Source organism: Trachemys scripta, chromosome 2 (genome assembly GCF_013100865.1).
Source record: "Trachemys scripta elegans isolate TJP31775 chromosome 2, CAS_Tse_1.0, whole genome shotgun sequence".
Taxonomy (NCBI): domain Eukaryota; kingdom Metazoa; phylum Chordata; order Testudines; family Emydidae; genus Trachemys; species Trachemys scripta.
The window spans coordinates 273281015-273302435 of record NC_048299.1 but is presented as its reverse complement, the minus strand read 5'-3'; the positions used below and the strand labels follow the sequence as shown (position 1 = coordinate 273302435).

At 43.3% G+C, this 21421-nt stretch overlaps 1 protein-coding gene across 1 annotated transcript; it reads right to left on the bottom strand.

Moving 5' to 3' along the window:
- Positions 1 to 3495: 3495 nt before the first annotated feature.
- Positions 3496 to 6550, bottom strand: RPLP1 (ribosomal protein lateral stalk subunit P1). The gene is made up of 4 exons (XM_034763683.1): positions 6358 to 6550; positions 5395 to 5469; positions 4274 to 4385; positions 3496 to 3619 (listed from the first exon to the last, which is right to left on the bottom strand). Exons 1-4 carry the CDS (start codon positions 6427 to 6429, stop codon positions 3540 to 3542), a joined length of 339 nt encoding a protein of 112 aa, XP_034619574.1. The 5' UTR covers positions 6430 to 6550; the 3' UTR covers positions 3496 to 3539.
- Between the last annotated feature and the right edge of the window lie 14871 nt (positions 6551 to 21421).

Genomic DNA, 21421 nt, shown 5'->3' with positions numbered 1-21421 from the left:
GTCCTGGCTGTAACATTTCTTCCTATGCTGCAGAGCACAAAGCATTTGGGGGGAGTTTTCTGACCTTGCTTTTCTCATCAATCCTAAATTTCAACCGTTTATGTAGACTTAAAAAAACAAAAGGGCACTGTCGGGAGGAATGCCAGAAAATTGACCTTGTGGTGAATCCTTCCATGTTAAGGTACACACAACTCTGCTGAGTATTTCTCCACCCAGTCCTAATGTTCAGGGAGTAAAAAATACACATTCCTACAACCTAGTCCAAAAAAACCGCAAAAGCAACAGACCGCTTAAGCTAAGGCAAATGAAGTTTTTCAGCAGTATATAATCCTTCAGTTTCCCAGTGTTTCACGGGTTCCTGTCCTGCTAGCATAGATGAGCAGCCATTTTCTCCCCTCAGAGCCCCTTCATCAGCATTCCCATCTTTTGATATCCCAGCTTTAAGGAATCCCTAGTTGTTTTATATATGCTAAAATCTTCCCACTAACACCACAAAAACAAAAAACACCCTAAGGCATATCTCAGCAAGGCCAGTGAAATTATGTGGAGTTTCTAGGCTAACCCATTTAGGAATTAAACCCTACAAAATCCTTAAAAACAAGTGAACTTAATGTAAATGATCCAAATTCTATGCATTTCTAATTTTGTAACCAAAATTTCCCAGAACTGAAATTTCAGGAAAATAAAGTTGAAAATAGGGCTATTTCTGAGAATTTCAGCTTAACTAGGGATAGGTTGATTGCTTTTCCATTCAAATAAATTTTAAAATAAGATATACTTTCTTCAATTGTCAACTTATTTATAACTGTGGCTGTGAGTTAACATAGTCCATGGAAGTTACCATTCTCCTGCTATATAGACATGAATTCAGTCAAGAAAAAAAAGAATTGAGCCTGCATTGAGAAAAAGCAACAGAGTCTGAACACCAACATTCAGGTAGTTTTCCATCTATATTTCAAAATACCATTTGTTTTAACTACTCTGCTTATTTCATTGACAGACGGAGTGCAGCAGCATTCATGACACCTCTGATCTTTGTCCAGCTTCTTTGCTGCTTCGGCATAATATGTTCAGGCAGCTCAGCATTTAACCCAAGAAAAATTGAAATCCAGTGCTGCGCAAGTGGTGGGATTGAGAGCAGAGCATGAACTGAAGGAAGGATGGGCTGAGAACTCAGGACTAAAGTCAGAGACACACTGTGGTTCCTGTCTTCATCTGAAACTCCTGTACACAGACAATAAGACAAGTTAAAAAAAACACAGAATCTCACCTAAAATTGGTATTTCAGAATTCAGTGTTTTTTAAATGAGGTAACTTCCTGGCTTAATTTACCAGGAAAGTGACAGCCCCCAGGGAGTAGTCATAGATGTATCTACTAACAGAAGTAGGACATGAGACTTGCTGTGGATAAATGAGCCATCTATCCATTTTAAAAGTTGCACTATGGGTTTACCTTGTTACTTAGACCTTATTTTAAAAATACCTTGGCTTTTCATACAATTGAATTTCTGAATGAAAGATTTAGGCATTACTGATGGGCTCCTGTGAAAAGTGAGTCAGTTTTTTGTTTAAAAAAGGCAAAAAGATACTGAAGAGAAACAGAAGGGGGAGCCTATGACAGAGAGCTCTTTAGGATTTATGGAAGTCAACCTGAAAAAGTTTCATTATAGAACTGCAACTTTCAAGTTTTGGTTCAGTTTGTAGGCATTTATTTTATCCTTCCCTTGTATTCAGAGTACTTGCTTTGTGTTGTAGAGAAAGATTTTGGATTTCTTCCTACATGATTTAATCCAGGGATTCTCAAAGTGGGGGTCATGATATTGTTATATGTGGGATTGCAAGTTCTCCAACCCAAACCCCGCCTTGCCTCCAGCATTTATAATAGTGTTAAATATTTCTTTTAAGTGTTTTTAATTTATACAGGGGGTTGCACTCAGGTTTGCTGTGTGAAAGGGGTCACTACTACAAAAGTTGGAGAACCACTGATCTAATCTGTAGGTTTCTTAAAGAATCAAGGTTGCAAAGTTAAATTCAAGTCAGTTGAACAGGGGTTCTCCCCACTCATTTAACAGGTGAAGATTTTAATGGGGTTGGAGGTTAGCAAAAGTGCATTAATTACAGAATAACTTTTTATAGAAGTTCTGAGTTGCATTCTGTGATGAAGCACAGCTTTGCAAAGAAATTTGAATTAGTCTAAAAAATACTCATTCGCTTTAAGTATTCTTCTCTACTAACCCTCATAAATTCCTTTCCAGATAATTTAATCAGCTTGCATCTTTCAATGAAAAGGGGAAAGAGGCACAGTACAACTTCATGTTAAGTGTTTTCTCAAGTACAATATCCTTACCCTGAGAGAAGTGTGGGTCACATTTATTAATTAAAGTTAGGGTTTAATTTAAAACTAGGCTGTACAAAACACTGAATAAAACAGAAGCCTTCTTGGGGGATAGTAGATCCTAAGCTCAAGCCTTTGACGTGTATTTATGATGGAAAAATAAAAACATTGGTGTAGATGTGAGTTGAATATAGGCTTTGTATCATCCAGTATGGGTGTAGTGTTATGGAAAGACTGCATAGTGAAAGCTTCCTCAAACAGGTGCATACAGTAGCCCTTTTATTTATACAGAAGGTGAAAGTTCACGTGTGCATATATGGTCTCTTGTCTGTGGCCAGGACCTGATTAAGCTATAAGCAGATTGTTGGAGCTGGACCAAAAAGGCTTTCATTCACCCTCTCTAGGCTAAAACCAAAGTCTTAGTTTCAAGGGCTTACCAAAAAGGAGGCAGCAGCCCTGCATGGCCAATAAAGTAAACTTCTATACAAGGCCAGGTGCAGTGATATTAACAGAAAAGCAAGATTAAAGCCATGTTTTTTTCCTGCTTCCTGAAAATACCTTGGCTGAATGATTAAACTTCCTAGTGCAGGTCTACTGGAAAAAGGGGAGGAGTAGATAAAAGCTGAGAACAACAAATAGTCCTACTCATCTTCCTTCATTTAGAGCCACTAGTGTACTAGTATGTATATTTTAAAGAATAATCCTGCTGGACAGTTTGAAGTGCCATTTTACTAGAACAGTGACAACCTACAACTTCCCATGCTCTCCTTCAGATAATGTCTTCAGACTGTTACAGTAATTAATACACCAGTCTTGTGCTGTCTCTGCAATGTGTGTTCTAGCACAAGTAAAAAGTTTTCAGAGGAAAACTAAAGCTTTTCATAGATTATAGGACTGGAAGGGACCTCGAGAGGTCATCGAGTCCAGTCCCCTGCCCGCATGGCAGGACCAAATACTGTCTAGACCATCCCTGATAGACATTTATCTAACCTACTCTTAAATATCTCCAGAGACTGAGATAGTTGTGTACAAAACAATGGGAACACAGGAGGCTATAGGACCAGTTTGAGGTCTTGTGTTTCTAATCCCCCTCCATTTAAGAGTTCAACAAAACCCCACTCCCAGCTCTGTCCCTGCACATTCTTTAAAGACTAAAACAATTAAAGAGTGGTTTTTTTTATTACAGATGGTACAAAAAATAAGTTTAGTCAAAGAGACCAAAGCCCATGTCATCATCAGATTCCTCAGATTCTTCTTTCTTTTCTTCCTCTTTCTTCTCCTCAGCTGAAAAAGAAGAAAATATAGTTAGCATCTCATCCTGAAAATTTGATATTACTGAAAAATGATATAGGGAGACCTAAATCAACTAAATTCCATGAAGAGTTTGAGATACAAGAATCAAATTACATTGGAAAGCCAAAATTACAATTGTGGAGATTCAGGAGCATGTTAGAACACTAGCTACAGATAATCTAATCCACATGATCATTAATGCCCTTACTCCCTGCAGTGCTTTTGAGGACCAACACTGAAAGAAAGAGTTAAGACACTACTTTTAGAATTTCAGTAACAAGCCTCCCCACCCCAATCCAAAAGATGTCATTGTAAGCTCACAAGGCCAGAAACACCTTTTCAAACTATGAAGAGTTATGGCCTTTAACTTAGTCAGATAGTATAGTTTTGCAGACTGAGTCCATACATTGACCTTGGAGACAAAAGAATTTAAAAGCTTACTGTAGCAAACCACACAAATTTGCAATCAGCAGTATTTTCCAAAGTTAAACTCCTTTCCCCCACAAGTTCACCCATCTTAGATTGCTTAACAAAGCAGTTGTAAGTATTCAAAAAAGGTACAGTGGTGAGATACTTGATACTGTACAAACAGTAACAGCATCTTATACACCCATTTCTTCCACAGCAATCCAAGAGTTCACTTACCAGGGGCAGCCCCACCAGCAGGAGCAGCACCACCCGCAGGAGCAGCAGCAGCTGGAGCACCACCAGCTCCTACATTACAGATCAGGCTTCCGATGTCAATGTTAGCTAGAGCCTAAGAATATTAAGCATTCATTAGTACAACATTTTACAAAAAGTTGCACAATATTCACAGCTGTTCCATTGTTGTAAGGAAATTATTTAAAATTGGCATAATTCAACTCTAACACTTATCCTGGCCAATTCCTAAGTTAGCTTTAATAAGGCATTTGCTTACTAATGTGCATGGGATGCAGTCAGGCTTGTACTGAATTACAGTTGCTATATCTTCCATGTCAATTTACAAAACTATAATACAAAATTATCAACATAATTCAGACACTTTCCATAGCTACTGGATTTTGATCAAACCAAGCTGCTAACATTAAAGATGCCATGACAGATGTTCAGTTAACTGTTCTAAGCAATTTTCTTCTCCCATCTTTATCAAGATCTGGCTAAAAAGACTGTCAGCACACTAAGGAATGAAGGTGCACACATGTCAGAATGCATAATTTGGCCTGAAGTACTTCTGGCAAGTGAAGAGGCAGGAGAGTCCCAGACCTTTCATTGAGTTTTCAGGTAGTACTTGAAAAAGCTAGCCTTTCACTTGTAGGCTTAGTACACATTGGTAAGTCAGTTTGTTTCTCCATAAACTCCAGTTCAGTCCCTTTTCAGACTGGATCTGAAAATAAAATGACCAACCCTAACCTCCAGGCACATTGAAGTTTTTTCTATTAGAGGTATATACTGCAGTCAATGTCTCTGATTTGCCTCCACCAACAGTACTCAATTCCGATAAATTCATTTGCTAATTGGGTTATCTGTTTGCTGCCAGTTTGGTATTTCATCAATGGAAGCGTATTTTCAAAACATTAACCCCAATAATTATTCACAGTAATGTTATAGATATCCCAGGAGGTCCATCTTAGTGACCCATGTCAGAACCACCTAGCTTTTGTTTTGTGATCTGCAGACTACTCACAAGGCATCTTATAGCTGTGCCCAGGCTGCAGACATCTATAGCACACGCTATGCTTGGACCAGATTATACTTTGTTCAGCCACCTCTCTGTTATTTCTTACCTTTGCGAACAGGCCCGGCCAGAAAGGTTCAACATTTACTCCAGCTGCTTTAATAAGTGCATTAATTTTGTCCTCCTAAAAAAATTCAATAAGAATATTGTTAAAACAAAAACTAAAGAGTCAGGCACAATGCATATACTTCAGGTCACTATGGCCTAGACTCAAGATTGCCAATCAATGTCAATTCCTCAAAACTTTCGCAAACCATGATAAAACTACCTGGAGACTACATAATAATGTGGATACAAATCAGTCTTGAGTGAGGAGATTCTGTTCTGTCCTAAAACAACAAAGAGTCTGGTGGCACCTTAAAGACTAACAGATTTATTTGGGCATAAGCTTTCGTGAGTAAAAACCTCACTTCTTCGGATGCATCTGTCCTATAAACTGTGAAGTCAGTCCACAGCATTTACAGAGGCTGCCACTGGCCTGTAGCATGACCTAAAGCAACTCTCGCCACCTCCGTTTCCCTATCTGTAAAATGGGCCCAGTGACACTGACCCCTGAGGGCTGCTGCGGTCGAGCTGTAGGAGCCAGGTGCTACACGGGTAACTGCAGTTCGGCTGGAGCCTCAAACTCCAACCGAAACACCCGAGTCCTATTTCCCTGGTCTTAGGTCGGTGCACCGGCAGCCGCGGCCTGACAGGATCACCCAGCCCCGCCTCCCGGAACCGGAGCCGGGCCGCCACAGCCAGGGGGGCGGGCGCGGGACCAGGGGGAAGGGGACTCGTGGCGGAGCGGCCTCCCACGGCCACGCGGGCTGGCACCTCCCCCCCGCGGCACAACCCGGACCCCGCGCAGGCCCCGGGCGGGGGAGGAAGGAGCCGCGCGGCCGGGCCCCGCCCCCACCAGAGTGGGGTCAGGCTGAAGCGTCACGCGGGCGCCCCCGTGCCCCCAGGCCGAGCCGCTGCCCCAGCCTCGCGCCGCCGCCATCTTGGAGCGCGTGGGGCCGGCCTCGCTCACCGTGACGGTGACCTCGTCGTCGTGCAGGATGAGCGCGGCGTAGATGCAGGCGAGCTCGGAGCTGGAGGCCATGGCTGAACGGGCGGGCGGCGGCGGGGCGCGGTGCTAGTCGCCGGGATGTGACGGCCTTAGCTTCAGCTGAAGGACACAGCACCTTTTGCGGCCAGCGAGACAAGGGAAGGCGGGCGCTGCGGGGAAGGGTTATAAATCCAGCCTCAGCCAATCACAGCCCGGAATCAGATCTCTCAGCCAATCACGGACTCCTGCCCGCCAGTCAGTTGAAAGCTGCATACTCTTGCCCAATCACATAATGCCTGGTCCTAGCCAATCAGAGCTCGGCCCCGCCTCTATCGGGCGTGACGGACACTCACGGAAGTACCCGAGGACAGCCGAACAGTGCACGGTGTGCAGAGCGACCCCACAGCAGCCGCAAGGGGGCGCAGGTGCGCAGTGGAGGAATCTCTTACTGGCGCGCCTTGATAGTTTGGCCATTGCAATAGAGGGTGTCTCTCTTCCTGTCTAGCACGTGTTCGCTGGAGTCATCCTGCCTGGTCCAGCTCACAGCCCCCCGCGGCGGCGTGCAGGGGGATGCCTCCCCACGTACACACAGAAAGGTGAAAACACAGCAGAGCTCGCATTGCATATACGCAACCTGCCAGCAAACAGACAAACATCCGAAGAAGTGGGCAGTAGCCCATGAAAGCTTATGCGTTAATAAATTTGTTAGTCTCTAAGGTGCCACAAGTACTCCTGTTCTTTTTACCACATACACACCAGCTGCTGGCATAATGCTGGGAAATAGCATTAGCTCTTTCTCAGCAGTCCTGTGAGTCACAGATTTATTACATTAGTAACTGTCCCAAAAGTGTGCTAACACTATAGAGTGGTCAATTTTCTAATCCCTGAAAACCAAACACCCTGCCTCGCCCCTTCCCCGAGGCCCTGCCCTGTCTTTTTCTCCAAGGGCCTTGTCCGTCTGTCCCTGATCACTTCCTCTCCGCCCCCGCCCACTGCCCCATCCCCCAGGACTCACCTGCCTCCTGCAGAGCCGGGCGGGGATGAGCTGACATGGAGCCTGCCCATCTGCCCACTCGGGACACAGCAGGGCACGGGTCAGTCCCCGGACTCCCAGAGCGTGGGATTCGGGTGGGGAAATCGGGGCACAGTGGGGTGGGGGGTTGGTCCCTGGAGCAAGGGGCTGGGGAGGGGGGGGTCTGTCCCTGAGTGAGGGGCCAGGGTGGGGAAAGCCAGTTCTCTCTGTCAGGCAGGGGGGCAGGCCTGCCCCTGGTGGCGGGGCCGCCTGGCAACCCTAGTTAACACAGAGTTAAGATTGCCCAGTGGTGCCTCCTACCCTTCTAGAATGAGGCAATTAGCTAAATTTAAACCTCTGAAAACCAGGAAATGAAGGGTAAAAGGTAACACGAGGTAACAGCATCTTAAACCTCTCATAGCCAGGAAATTCAAATAGTATTGTTCAACGTGTGGGGATGGAGAATAGCGGTTACATGGTTAATTGCAAACTGCTTAAACTCATGGCAACTAAAGTGTCCACCTGCTGCTGTCAGACTAAATTACTATGTCAGACATACCATATCTAGCACACACAAAAAGGTCCAGACCAGTAATATTATATTTGGTACTTTAATAGGGCCAATTTCACAAAGCTGATACCAATTATGAGCCAAATCAGCTGGGAGGAATACTTTAATCAGACAAATGTGAATGATGATTCGGAATCATTTAAGAACACCTTGCTAGATACCTGAAAATCTATAGTCTCACAAGTGTAGAAGAAAGTCATGCTGGTTTAAAAAAAATTGACCTGGTTTAGAGAGCAAGTGAAGGCAACTATAAAATATATATAAAAGAAATGGGAATTTGACAGTAGTGAATATAAATCAGAAGTTAGAAAGCGTATAAAATTGACAAGGGAAGCAAAGGGACACAAGGAGAAATCTATGGCTAGCAGAGTTAAGGCCAATAAGAAGGAGTTGGAGTCAGGGGGGTTAAGTATATACAGAACAAAAAGAATCCTGACAATGGTATTGGTTCATTACTAATTCATTATTGGACATAGTAGAATTATCAATAATAATGCAGAAAAGGCAAAAGCATTCAATAAATATTTCTATTCTGTATTTAGGGAAAAAACAGATGATATAGTGTTATCATTGGGTGATAACGCTCTTTCCATTCCAGTAATATCTCTGGAGGATGTTAAACAGAAGCTACTAAACTAAAACATTTTTAAACTAGTAGGTCCAGATAATTTGCAACCAAGAGTTTTAAAAGAACTGTCTGAGGAGTTCAGTGGACTATTAATGTTGATTTTCAATAAATCTTGGTGCACTGAGGAAGATGCAGAAGTCTGGAAGAAAGTCAATGTTGTGTCAATTTTTAAAAAGGGTAAATGGAATGACTCAGGTCATTATAGGCCTGTCAGCCTGATATCAGTCCCAGGCAAGATAATGGAGTGGCTGATATGGTTAATAAAGAATTAAAGGAGAGTAGTGTAATTACTGTAAATCAACATGGGCTTATGGAAAATAGATCTTTGTCAAACTAACTTGATAGCTTTTTTAGATGAGATTACAAATTTGGTTAATAGATGTAATAATATTGATATAATATAAATAGACTTCTAAAAGGCATTTGCCTTGATACCACAAGACGTTTTGATGAAAAAAATAGAACAATATAATATTAACGAGGATTAAAAACTGGTTAGTCTCAAAATGTAATTGTAAACAGGAAATCATCATTAAGCAAGTGTGTTTCCAGAGCAGTCCCATAGGGATCAATTCTTAGTCATAAGCTATTTAATATTTTTATCAATGACCTGGTCGAAAACATAAAATCATCACTGGTAAAGTTTGTAGATGACACAAAAATTGGGTGACTGGTATATAATGACGAGGACAAGTCACTAATTCAGAATGATCTGGATCACTTGGCAAACTGGGCAAGCAAACAATATGTATTTTAATACAGCTACATGTAAATGTATCCCTCTAGGAACAAAAAATATAGACAATACTTACAGGATGCGGAACTCTATCCTGGGAAATATTGAATTTGAAAAAGATTTGGGGAGTCATATCAGATAATCAACTAACCAGGAGCCCCCGGTGTGATGCTGTGGCCAAAAGAACTAATGCAATCCTTGGATTGCATAAACAGGGGAACCTTGAGTATGAGAAGAGAGGTTATTTTCTCTATGTATTTGGCACTGGTGCATCTGCTGCTGGAATACTGTGTCTAGTTCTGGTGCTCATAAGTCAAGAATGACGTTGATAAATTGGAGAGGGTTCAGAGAAGAGCCACAAGAATGATTAAAGGATTAGCAAACATTCCTTACAGTGATAGACTCAAAGAGCTCAATCTATTTAGCTTAACAAAGAGAGAAGGTTAAGGGGGGGTGGCTTGATTACAAGCTTTAATAATCTATGCATGGAACAAATATTTAATAATGGGCTCTTAAATCTAGCAAAAAAAGGTATTTCATGATCCAATGGCTGGAAGTTGAAGCTAGACCAATTCAGACAGGAAATAAGGCATACATTTTTGACAGTGAGGATAATTAACCACTAGAACAATTTACGAAGGGTCATGGTGGATTCTCCATCAGTGACAATTTTTAAATCGAGATTGGATATTGTTTTAAAATATGCTCTACGAATTATTGTAGGGAAGTTCTATGAACTATGTTATACAGGAGGTCAGACTAGAGAATCACAATGGTCCTTTATGACCTTGGAATCTATGAATCTAGGAAAACATAAATTTGGTATGTATGATCATCTGCTTAGTTGTAGTATTTTCTAGTAAAGTTATCTCAGAGATTAATAAATTAATAAAATTAATTAGAATAATAGTCTAGGACAAGTAATAATTTTTTTCTAGCCACCATAAACAAATCTATGCCTACTTTGCTCCCGGGGGCCAATTTTTCCTGTGTCACCAACATGGGCTCTTTTACTTGACTTGGCCTGTATGTTTGACATATGTGACAAGTCTTAACAATTTCCTCAGTGTCACTGTTCATCTGAGGCCAGTATAAAATATCTCTGAACCTTCTCTTAGATTTTTGAATCCCTAAATGACCTTCATGTACCCTTTTAAACACATTTTTCTATAACATCCTGGTGCCTAAACAAAGCAGAAATATGCTGTTCCAGCCACATTGTGCTAATAGCAGGGTTTCATCCCGAGCAGAAGCTTTGGCAATCACAGTCCACATTTCGTCTCGACATGTACAAAATATAGCTCTGGATTTTGCTCCAGTCCACTTTTGTCAAATGCTCAAGAGACCATGTCATAATCACCAAATCTCTTCCAAGTGTGAATTCTGTTTGCAAGTAATACAATTATAATTGAAAACATAATTTCTGGATTCTCAGGGGGATATTTGCTAGGCCTCTTTTGGCAATGGCAATAAGTGGTTTATAGTCAGTTTCAGCTAACACCAATCTCCCATAAATAAAGACATGAAACTTTTTATGCCCTTGGATTAAGGCCAAAGCCCCTTTTTGTATTTGGGCATATTGACATTCATTTTTGTTAGCAAATATGATGCATAAGCCACTGTTCTCCAGTATTGACCATACTGTTATAAGGACTGTGCCAATAACTTAATTGGAAGCGTCCACAGAAAATTTAGTTTTATGCTTATTGTCATAGTACCTCAGGACTCCAGCCTCCTTAATTAACTAATTCAGTAACTCAAACTCTTTGTTAGCTTTGCATCCCACATCCATTGGACATCTTTGCACAGTAGCACTCTCAGGTTGCTTGTTAAGGCAGCTAAATTAGGCCCAAATTTCCCTACATAGTTCAACAATCCAAGAAATCTTTGGATCCCTTCCTTTTCTGTTGGAGCAGGCATGTTGGTGATGGCCTCAGCCTGCTTATGGTCTACCTAGTCCCCTTGCTCGTCTCCCAGTTATGTTATTTCCATTAACCGGAATTTATATTTTCATTTGTTTAGCTTTAGTCCAGCAGCTCTGGCTTTTTCCAAAGTTACCCAGAGCCTCTGGTGATGCTTTTCTAGTACTTTTTGCCAAATCAAAATATCCTCTGTGTACACCTTAGTATGCTCTATACCATTGAAAATTTGTTGTATTTTCCTGTAAAATATCTTGAGTGTTAAACACAACCCAAATGGCAGTCTGCAAATACATTGTCTTCCACAGGGGATGCTGAATGCACATAGATGTGTGTTCTATTTTTCTCAGGTCACCCGCCAGAACTCTGCTGATGCATTTAATGTAGAAAAACATTTGGCATTAGCCATCTCCCCAAAAATGTCTCTCCTTGTTAAGTAGTGGAACATGATTTCTTTTTACATACCGGTATTTATTTACTTTTGGTCTACATATAAGTTAAAGGGTCCATCTTTATTTTTTCTACAATGACCAATGGTGGTTCTATTCATTCTATGATTCCCAAAACAATGAGCCTACCTATCCCTTAGTTTACTCTCTGCCTTAGGGCAAAGGAAACTTTCCTAGGACCATGAATGATGAGATGGATGGGCTCTTTCAGCTTCATTCTTTACTCTGTTGATAGTTTCCCTATCCCCTGAAAGATGTCCTCAAATTCTTCCTCAATTGTTTTGGTCCCCACTCCAATAAGTGCACTTTCCTGATGAGACCAAAGGCTTGACATGTTTTTAACCCAGTAATGGGTAGTCTTTTCCCTAGTACTTTTAAAAATTATATATTTTCCAATTTGCTATTTACCCATACTTTTAGTCCACATACTAACCTTGATGGGAATAAGCTCACCACTGAAACCCTGAGTTTTATCCACTTACCTTTTACTGCCTGTTGCTTTTCTTTCAGTGCTAATATAATTGTTTCTGGCGCCACATTAGCATGTGCACCTGGGTTCAACTTAAAATTAATAAATGTCCCATTTGCTTTCAGGTTCAAGCAGTGACAGATTAGTCACTGGGCCAACGGGGCACATGCCCAGGGGCCCCAGCCAATTTGGGGGGGCCCAGAAAAATGGGCACCCCTGTGCCGCAACCTGCTCCACCCGCCTGGTGCTCCTGTTGGGGAGCGGGGTTGGGGCACGGGGGCTTGCCCTGCTTTGCCAGTCCATCCAGCGCTCCAGCCAGGGAGCAGGATCGGGGCACGAGGGCTTGCCCCGCTTCACGCACCTGGCTGGCGCTCCTGCCGGGGAGCGGGGAAAGCCCCCACACTCCAACCCCACTCCCCAGCAGGAGCATCGGGTGGGCAGAATGGGCCAAGCCTCGACCCCACTCCCCAGCAGGAGTGGGAGGGTGGGAGGGAACTGCAGGAGGAAGGGGTAGAGGGGCCCCACTTGCTCTGGCCCAGGGCCCCACAAAATCTTAATCCGCCTCTGGGTTGATAGTCTAATCAGTGTCTTCTGCAATTTTGTCCATTGCTCATATGAAGAAGTAATATAAGCTAATCATCCTCTTTGTCTATGCACTCTTTATTAGTGTTTGCAAGCTCTTGCAAAATTATTTCAACCATTGTATTTCTTGCATCTTTTCCCATATGCCAGGTCTTATCTTGGCTTATGTTGTTTGCCACGGCATTTATAGCTCCATGTGCAGTTTTTGCTGGACTCTAACTCTAATCTCCACATGTCCCTTGTCTCTTTTCTTGTTGTATTTTGGAGTCTCTGTGATGTCTGGAATGTCAGAGCACTGTCCACCTTCCATAAGCTTCATTCTGAAGTGGGTGACTTTTGTTGCTTGGCAAACTCTAAATTTAACTCCAGGATTAACTCTGCATCTTCCCGTAGTCTCTCTCTGAGCGTTTTTTGTTCCAGATCCCAGTCACAATGTGGTCTCTTAGCAGAGACTCCATTAGTTCACCAAAATTGCAAGATTAGCTCTTCAGCCTCAGATCAGGCACAAACTCTTCTATAGTTTCACCTTCCTTTTGTACCCTGTGATTAAAAATTTATCTTTCTTATGTCTAATTTTTATGTGAAGTGCAGTACTCCTCAAATTTCTGTAGTACAGTTTCATAGTTACCCTCCTCTGCCTGAATTAACTGATAACTATTGAACACATCAAGTGCTTCAGAACCAGTCAAAAATAAGATATCTGACTGTCTTCCTTTTTAACAGCACCCATTTTTTGCAGATACAGAGAGAAGCACTTTTTGAACTTCCTCCATTTATCGTCCACATTTCCAGAGATCTTTTCAGCCCTCGTGGAATCTTTAACTGCTCAGGATATTTTCTTAATTTCTTTTTACTCCTGGTACCATGTGGTATGCAGTTCCAACTGTGCAACAGTACAGTTCTCCACATAATCTGGGTGGCATACATGCCAGTGGTTTTTAGAGCTTAGTGAGGAGTGAGTGAAGGCAACGTTCAGAAGGAATCCTCATGGCCAGGATGAAGGGGCAGTAACATTTTGCATGTCTGGGGTGGTTTGTTTGGAGTAGGCTCAGTATGTGAGTGTAGGGCAGGTATAGGTAGCTCCTGTTTGCTACACCTGACCTCAGCTCAAGTTTTGCCTTGGTAAGGAGAAGGTGTTAGACTTTATCCTACAGTGCTCATGTGCTCTGTTCTCAAGGTGTTCTGTACCACTGGAGAGGACAGAGCACTAATCTATGTATTATTGACATGTCTGGGCATCACTCAAAGAGGGCAGAGTTAAGGTTGCATTGTGAGGCTGATGTGTACCTTAACTTTGTATTTCCTGGTTTTCAGATATTTAAGTTTGCATTACTTTAGTTCTTTATTTCCTCATCAGAGGTTTAATTTAGCCACTCTCCACACTGTAAAAGGGCAAGAGACATCACTGTGTAATCTTAATTCCCAGTTCTCCACTCCCCTGCACCTTCTGTAGTCATTTACATCCTGCACACCGAATGCAACTAGATATAAAATGCTACCAATTTGATTTGATAACAATTTATTTTCACTTTGCACAAGGGCAAATGACTCCACAAGGTGCAAGGCAGTGGATAATCCAGCCTAATATATCAAACATATCCAGGATAGGGGTGTGACGTTTCACTCCATATTCTTTATGAAAATATGTTTATGATATGGATATGACATAACTGAGATATACTTTATGCAAGATGGGTCTTGTAAGGTATCATTGGAAAGGTTATGATATATTGAATGTGATTATCCAATTTGTAGGCATGTATCATTTCTGTATCTAAAGTTAGAAATATGGACTATGTAACAATTACAACTGGGTGTGTATTGGGAAGACACCCACCAGATGACAGGCCATCAGACTTGACGGGCCATCAGGAAGAAACAACAAGACCATGAAGATACTAATCTCTTTCCCTCCTGGGAAGCGTCTGGGGACCTAACTGTGACACTACTAGGTCAGGTGGTCTTGTCACCTGATACTAAACGTTACCTTGGACTTCTTGTAACTTTCCTTTGGAAGGGGAGGGGGATCAAGTTTGGGAAACAAAGAATTCCCGCCTTATGTAAATCCTATTTAAGGGTGGGGAGGAAGGCAAACGGAACGCCTCCTCTCCATGGCCTGTCTGCCCAAGAAGAAAGACTGCTAAAGCCACCTGAAGGGAAGGCAGCGGGGGAGTTCAGACTGAGACAGGGGTCCGGTCTGAAAAGAAATATAACTGGAACTCTGAACCACGGAAACTTTGCAACCTGCCTAAAATAACATTTAGGGTAAGAAATTACATTTTGTAACCTGTTTCTTAAGCATATTGAACTTAGCTTGCGTGCTTTGTTTTATTTGTTCAGTAATCTGCTTTGTTCTGTCTGTTATCTCTTATAGTCACTTAAAATTCACCTTTTGTAGTTAATAAACTTATTTCTTGTTTATACTATAACCCAGTTTATGTAATTTCTAACTGGCAGGGCAAGAAGTTGTGTATATCTCCCTTCACATTGAGGGAGGGGGCAAATTTCATAAAACCTTTTGGTCTGTACCCCATAAAGGGAATGGGCACCAGTGTTGAGGCAAGCCCCTAAGGCTGACTCTTTTCAGAGCAGATCTCTGTCTCTCTGTGCAGCTGGGTGTGGCCCTGCCTGTGTGCTTGACTGGAAGCAGCTGGTGAACCTAGCCCAGCAAGGCCAGGTAAAGGGGACCTAGGCTGGCAGAATAGGCTGACTCAGTGGCATCCCAGCACATCAGGTGACACCCTCTTGGGTTTTTCATTCATTCTCTGTCAGCATAAGCCATGCCTCTTATATTAGTGTTTGGATAAAACATCTTAAGAATACGTCTGTATACATCAGCTTGATCATTATTTGTATTAGCAATAGCATCAGATGGTACATTTACAAAGTCTTCTGATGTCATACACTCAACTTTTGTAAGAGTGTTACAAAATCATCATGCATTAAGTTTGGGGTTACCGAACCTTGCGTTAACCATTCCAGTACATTACTTTTATCACAAGGCCCAAATTGTTTACTTAATGCACGGGCTTGCTCTGGTGTTAATGGTTTACTTTCATGTTTTATTAGGGGAGGAGGTGGATTTACTCCCCCATATTGTGTAACCGAAGTTACTACAGGAGCAATAGGTGGTGTTTTATATTCCTCTGGCAGCTTAGGGGTTCAGCTGATTTGTCTCTTGCACCAACCCTTCAGGGGCTGAGGGTAAAGCTGCTTTTGTGTAAGGTGAGGCAGAAGGTTCCTCACCCTCTGTGTCATTTTCACGGTCAGTCTCCCCTCCTGGATGGTATGCTGCAAGGGGATCCTGACACTTTGCACCTGCCATGCCCTTATATGATTGTAGCTCCCTCTGCAGTTTAGAGATTTTATGTTGGCAGGTTACATGGCTTCTACAGGAGTTTTGATTAACCTGCACCTCCCTCATAAGCCGCCTTTTGGCTGCTTGTGCCTCTTGGAGCTCAATTGCTCCTACTTCTGCTATCTTTTCAGCAGCAGAAGCTTGCCTACTTGCTCCCCCTATTTGTTGTTCCAACTGGGAAACCTGATGTGTAAGGGAGGTAAATTTAGCTTTTTCAACATTGAGGTCTATTAAATGCTGCTTCTCTAACTGTTCACCCTTCTTCTTTTGAGTTTTCAGGAGGGTGATCTCCTGGTTAAATAGGAGAGTCTGTTTATTAAGTTCTTTGCCAACAGTGGCAAGACCGTATAGTAGGGCGCTACGTCGCTCACTTTTCTTGGGAACAGGTTTACTCAGATTGTAACGTTCCCATAGCGTGTTGAACACTTCCAGAGCCTCCACCCTGATAATGGAGACTGGTTTCCATGGGTTGCACCCTTTTCCAAATAAATTGATACCATGGTCCACAGATAAGTTATTATGTTCAGCTTCCCATCCCTTGAAGCTGAAGACTCTGCTCATCGTTGCACACCTAAGGACCTTACCACTCCTCTAGAAAATGAAGGTTTCTTTTGTGTCCCACCAAAGGGATTACTACTATGCCATTCCAGGAGCCCACTAAAAAAAAAAATTAAATGGCCACTCCACGGCAATGGAAGGGTGTATTGGAGTTCCAGAGCAGGCACTTACGGTTATTATAAAAATAATAACCTTCTGACTCACACTTCCAATAAAAACATTCCCTACCATAAAAAAAAAAAAAAAAAAACGAAGGAGAGATATCGAAGCTAACCTTAAACAAGGCCGGAGGTATCTTTCCCGTGACCGCCAAGCAGCTGGTCACTAACCGCTCTGATTGGGGTACCACAGAAACGGCTACCTGAGCCAATTAGGGTCGGACTCCAGGTCCGGTCGCCCTAATAGTTGCAGCAGGATTTTAAAAGGCCTTTCGAGCAGAATCAGAGAAAAGCGGTTATTCTGACCCACTGCCAGTTCTCCACCCGGAATTGCGTTAAGGACACTGCGTCCAGGCCACACAGTCCTTTTCCATAGCGGGAACCCAACACACCCAAGATCAGACCGACCTTTCCAATATCTACCCTGAGCCAATGGGCTAATCAATCACTGTATTGCAAATTAAAACAAAACACAGGACCTCTCAGGGAAAAGAAAACCTAAAGAGGGGTCCTGCTGCAGTCGCCAATGTTAGATGAAAGGACAGAAAGGCAAAGAAATATATGTGGATGTCATAACTATAAAGGGAAGGGTAACAGCCCTCCTGTGTACAATACTATAAAATCCCTCCTGGCCAGAAACACCAAAATCCTTTTACCTATAAAGGGTTAAGAAGCTCAGGTAACCTGGCTGACACCTGAACCCCAAAAAAATAAGGGGACAAGATACTTTCAAATCTTGGTGGGGGGAAGGCTTTTGTTTGTGCTCTTTGTTTTGGGGGTTGTTTGCGCTTGAGACTGAAAGGGACCAGACATCAATCCATGCTCTCCAAATCTTCTGAACAAGTCTCTCATATTTCAAACTTATAAGTAACAGCCAAGCAAGGCGTGTTAGGTTTATCTTTGTTTTCTCAACTTGTAAATGTACCTTTTGCTAGAGGGTTTACCTCTGTTTGCTGTAACTTTGAACCTAAGGCTAGAGGGGGTTCCTCTGGGCTCTTTGAATTTGATTACCCTGTGAAGTTATTTTCTGTCCTGATTTTACAGAGATGATTTTTACCTTTCTTTCTTTAATTTAAAAGCCTTCTTTTTGAGAACCTGATTAATTTTTCCTTGTTTTAAGATCCAAGGGGTTTGGATCAGTGTTCACCAGGAAATCGGTGGAGGAGTCTCTCAAGGCTACCCAGGGAGGAAAAGGTTTTTGGGGGGAAGACAAAGTTTCCCAAATAACTCATAAATCATTTGGGTGGTGGCAGCAAAAGCAAATCTAAGCTGGTAGTTAAGCTTAGAGGTTTTCATGCAGGTCCCCACATCTGTACCCTGAAATTCAGAGTGGGGAAGGAACCTTGACATGGTGGCAGAGCGGTGGGATCATTTTAAACCAAAAGCCAGTAAGATTTTTTTTTCTCCTTTCTAGCTGCTTGGAAAGCAGCTTGAAGGCAGAGGTGTTAAGTTTTTTTAACAAGGGTCTCTGTTAAGAGAAGGTTTCAAGCTGTGAGCAAGCAGCCAGCAAAAGGAATTTACAAGCTGACTTGTTTGTTTTTTTTTTATTTTCTACCTCTCGGGGATAGCTAGTTAGAAAGTCTCTGTTAACTAAGGAGCCCTGTGCTGAGTGCATCCCAGTTTCAGTGAATTGCAGAGGGGTGTGGCCCAGCACAAGAAAGCAGGAAAATGACTACCTGTGAAACAGCTAACAAAGTAAAACTGGCTAGACTGGAAGCAACAGAGAAAGAAAATGACACATAAGAGACAGATGGAACTAAAACAATTAGAAATCAATGCAGAAAAAGCCAGGGAAGAAACTGCCCACAAGAGAGCTATGGAGCAGAAAGAAAAAGAGATGGAAGAGTGGGAAAGAGAGAGGAAGCATGAACTGGAATTGGTAAGGGGTAGGCAGGATATACCAGCCAACCCTAGCAACCCCTCTCCAGGTACCGCTTCCCATCCCAGAAAATTCCCCACCTACAAGGCAGGCGATGATACCAAGGCCTTCTTAGAAAATTTCGAAAGGGCCTGCCTTGGGTACAGCATCTCTACAGAACAGTACATGGTAGAGCTGAGGCCGCAGCTCAGTGGACCCTTAGCAGAGGTGGTGGCTGAAATGCCTAAGGAACACATAAACAGTTATGAACTTTTTAAAAACAAGGCCAGAATCAGAATGGGGCTAACACCCGAGCATGCCCGTCGGCGGTTCAGAGCCCTAAGGTGGAAACCAGACGTGTCATTTACCCGACATGCCTACCACATTGGGAAAAATTAGGATGCCTGGATATCAGGAGCAAGTGTTAAATCTACAGAAGAGTTGCCCTTCCTAATGCAAATGGAGCAGTTTTTAGAGGGTGTTCCTGAGGAAATAGAAAGGTGCATCCTAGATGGGAAACCCAAAACTGTAACCGAGGCAGGGGAGATTGGAGTCAAAAGGGTGGAGGTGGCAGAAAAGAAAAAAACTAGTAGCAGTTGGAGCGAATATCAGAAGGGGCACCCCGAAACAAAACCCTATCACCGGGGACAACCCAAGGCCCCCCCTACATCCCAAGGGAAACCCCAGACGCCTTCTCACCCCACCACACCAGTCTCCACCAACCAACCTCCCCCCGGTGATACTTTAGCAGGGCGATGTTTTAAATGTAATGAACTGGGACATACAAAGGCCTGCCCCCCCCAAAACCCCCAACCAATTACAGTTCATTACACCACAATCACACCAAAGATCCCCAGGCCCAGATGCCTCTCAAATACCCTCGGAGAGAAGGAAAACCTTGAGAGTGGGCGAAAAAAAGGTTATCGCGTGGAGGGACACTGGGGCACAAGTGTTGACTATCCACCAATCCCTAGTGGACCCCAAACTCATCAACCCAGAGGCTCCAGTGACAATTCAACCCTTCATGTCACATTCTTTAACCTTGCCTACAGCCAAGTAGCCTGTCCTGTACAAGGGCTGGTCAGGAATGTGGACTTTTGCAGTCTGACAATTATCCCATCCCCATGCTACTGGAGGAAGATTTGGCCAACCATGTGAAGCTAGCCAAGAGGGTGGGAATGGTCACCTGCAGCCAGGCTAAGCAAGCTTGCACCCCCATCCCTGTTCCTGAGCCGTCCACCAGGGCCCCGTCTGTGTTACCAGAGACCCAGACAAAGGTGGTGGAACCAGATCCCCTGCCAACAACTGCAACAGCCATAGTGGATCAAATCCCAGAGACCCAGCCAAAGCCAGTCCCAAAACCAGAACTGGCAAAGCAACCAGCATCAGAACCATTGCCAGCACTGAGTCCAGCGCTTGCAACCCCATCTACAATTCCAATGCCAGAAGGCACCAGCAAGCCTGAACTGGCAAAAACAGCAGATAATCCTACCCAAGAGGCTCAGCAAGAGCCTGAAATACCACATAGTGCACCAGCGGAGAGTGGTTCACAGTCAACGGAAATAACCCCAGCACCTGCATCGCTTCCAGAGGGACCAAGCCCAAGTCCACAGTCCAAGGAGGAACTGATGTCTCCAGCATCAAGGAAACAGTTCCAGGCCAAGCAGGAAGCAGATGACAGCCTTCAAAAAGCTTGGGTGGCGGCACGGAGCACCCCTCTGCCTCTCAGCTCTTCTAACCGATCCTGGTTTGTTGTAGAACAAGGACTTTTATACAAGGAGACTCTTTCTGGTGGACACCAGGAAGACTGGCATCCTCAAAGACAGTTGGTAGTTCCAACTAAGTACCGGGTAAAGCTCTTAAGCTTAGCCCATGATCATCCCCGTGGCCATTCTGGGGTGAACAGAACCAAAGACCGGTTAAGGAAGTCCTTCCACTGGGAGGGAATGGGCAAGGATGTTGCTAATTATGTCCGGTCTTGTGAGGTGTGCCAACGAGTGGGAAAGCCCCAAGACCAGGTCAAAAGCCCCTCTCCAGCCACTCCCCATAATTGAGGTTCCCTTTCAGCAAGTAGCTGTGGATATTCTGGGTCCTTTTCAAAAAAAGACACCCAGAGAAAAACAATACATACTAGCTTTCATTAATTTTGCCACCCGATGGCCAGAAGCAGTATCCTTAAGCAACACCAGGGCTAAAAGTGTGTGCCAGGCATTAGCAGACATTTTTGCCAGGGTAGGTTGGCCTCCGACATCCTTACTGATTCGGGAACTAATTTCCTGGCAGGGACCATAAAAAACCTGTGGGAAGCTCATGGGGTGAATCACTTGGTTGCCACCCCTTACCACCATCAAACCAATGGCCTGGTGGAGAGGTTTAATGGAACTTTGGGGGCCATGATACATAAATTCATAAATGAACAATCCAGTGATTGGGACCTAGTGTTGCAGCAGTTGCTTTTTGCCTACAGGGCTGTACCACATCCCAGGTTAGGGTTTTCACCATTTGAACTTGTGTATGGCCACGAGGTTAAGGGGCCATTACAGTTGGTAAAGCAGCAATGGGAGGGGATTATGCCTTCTCCAGGAACTAACATTCTAGACTTTGTAAGCAACCTACAAAGCACCCTCTGACACTCTGTAGCCCTTGCTAAAGAAATCCTAAAGGATGCTCAGAAAGAGCAAAAGGCCTGGTATGATAAACATTCCAGAAAATGGTCCTTCAAAGTAGGAGACCAAGTCATGGTCTTAA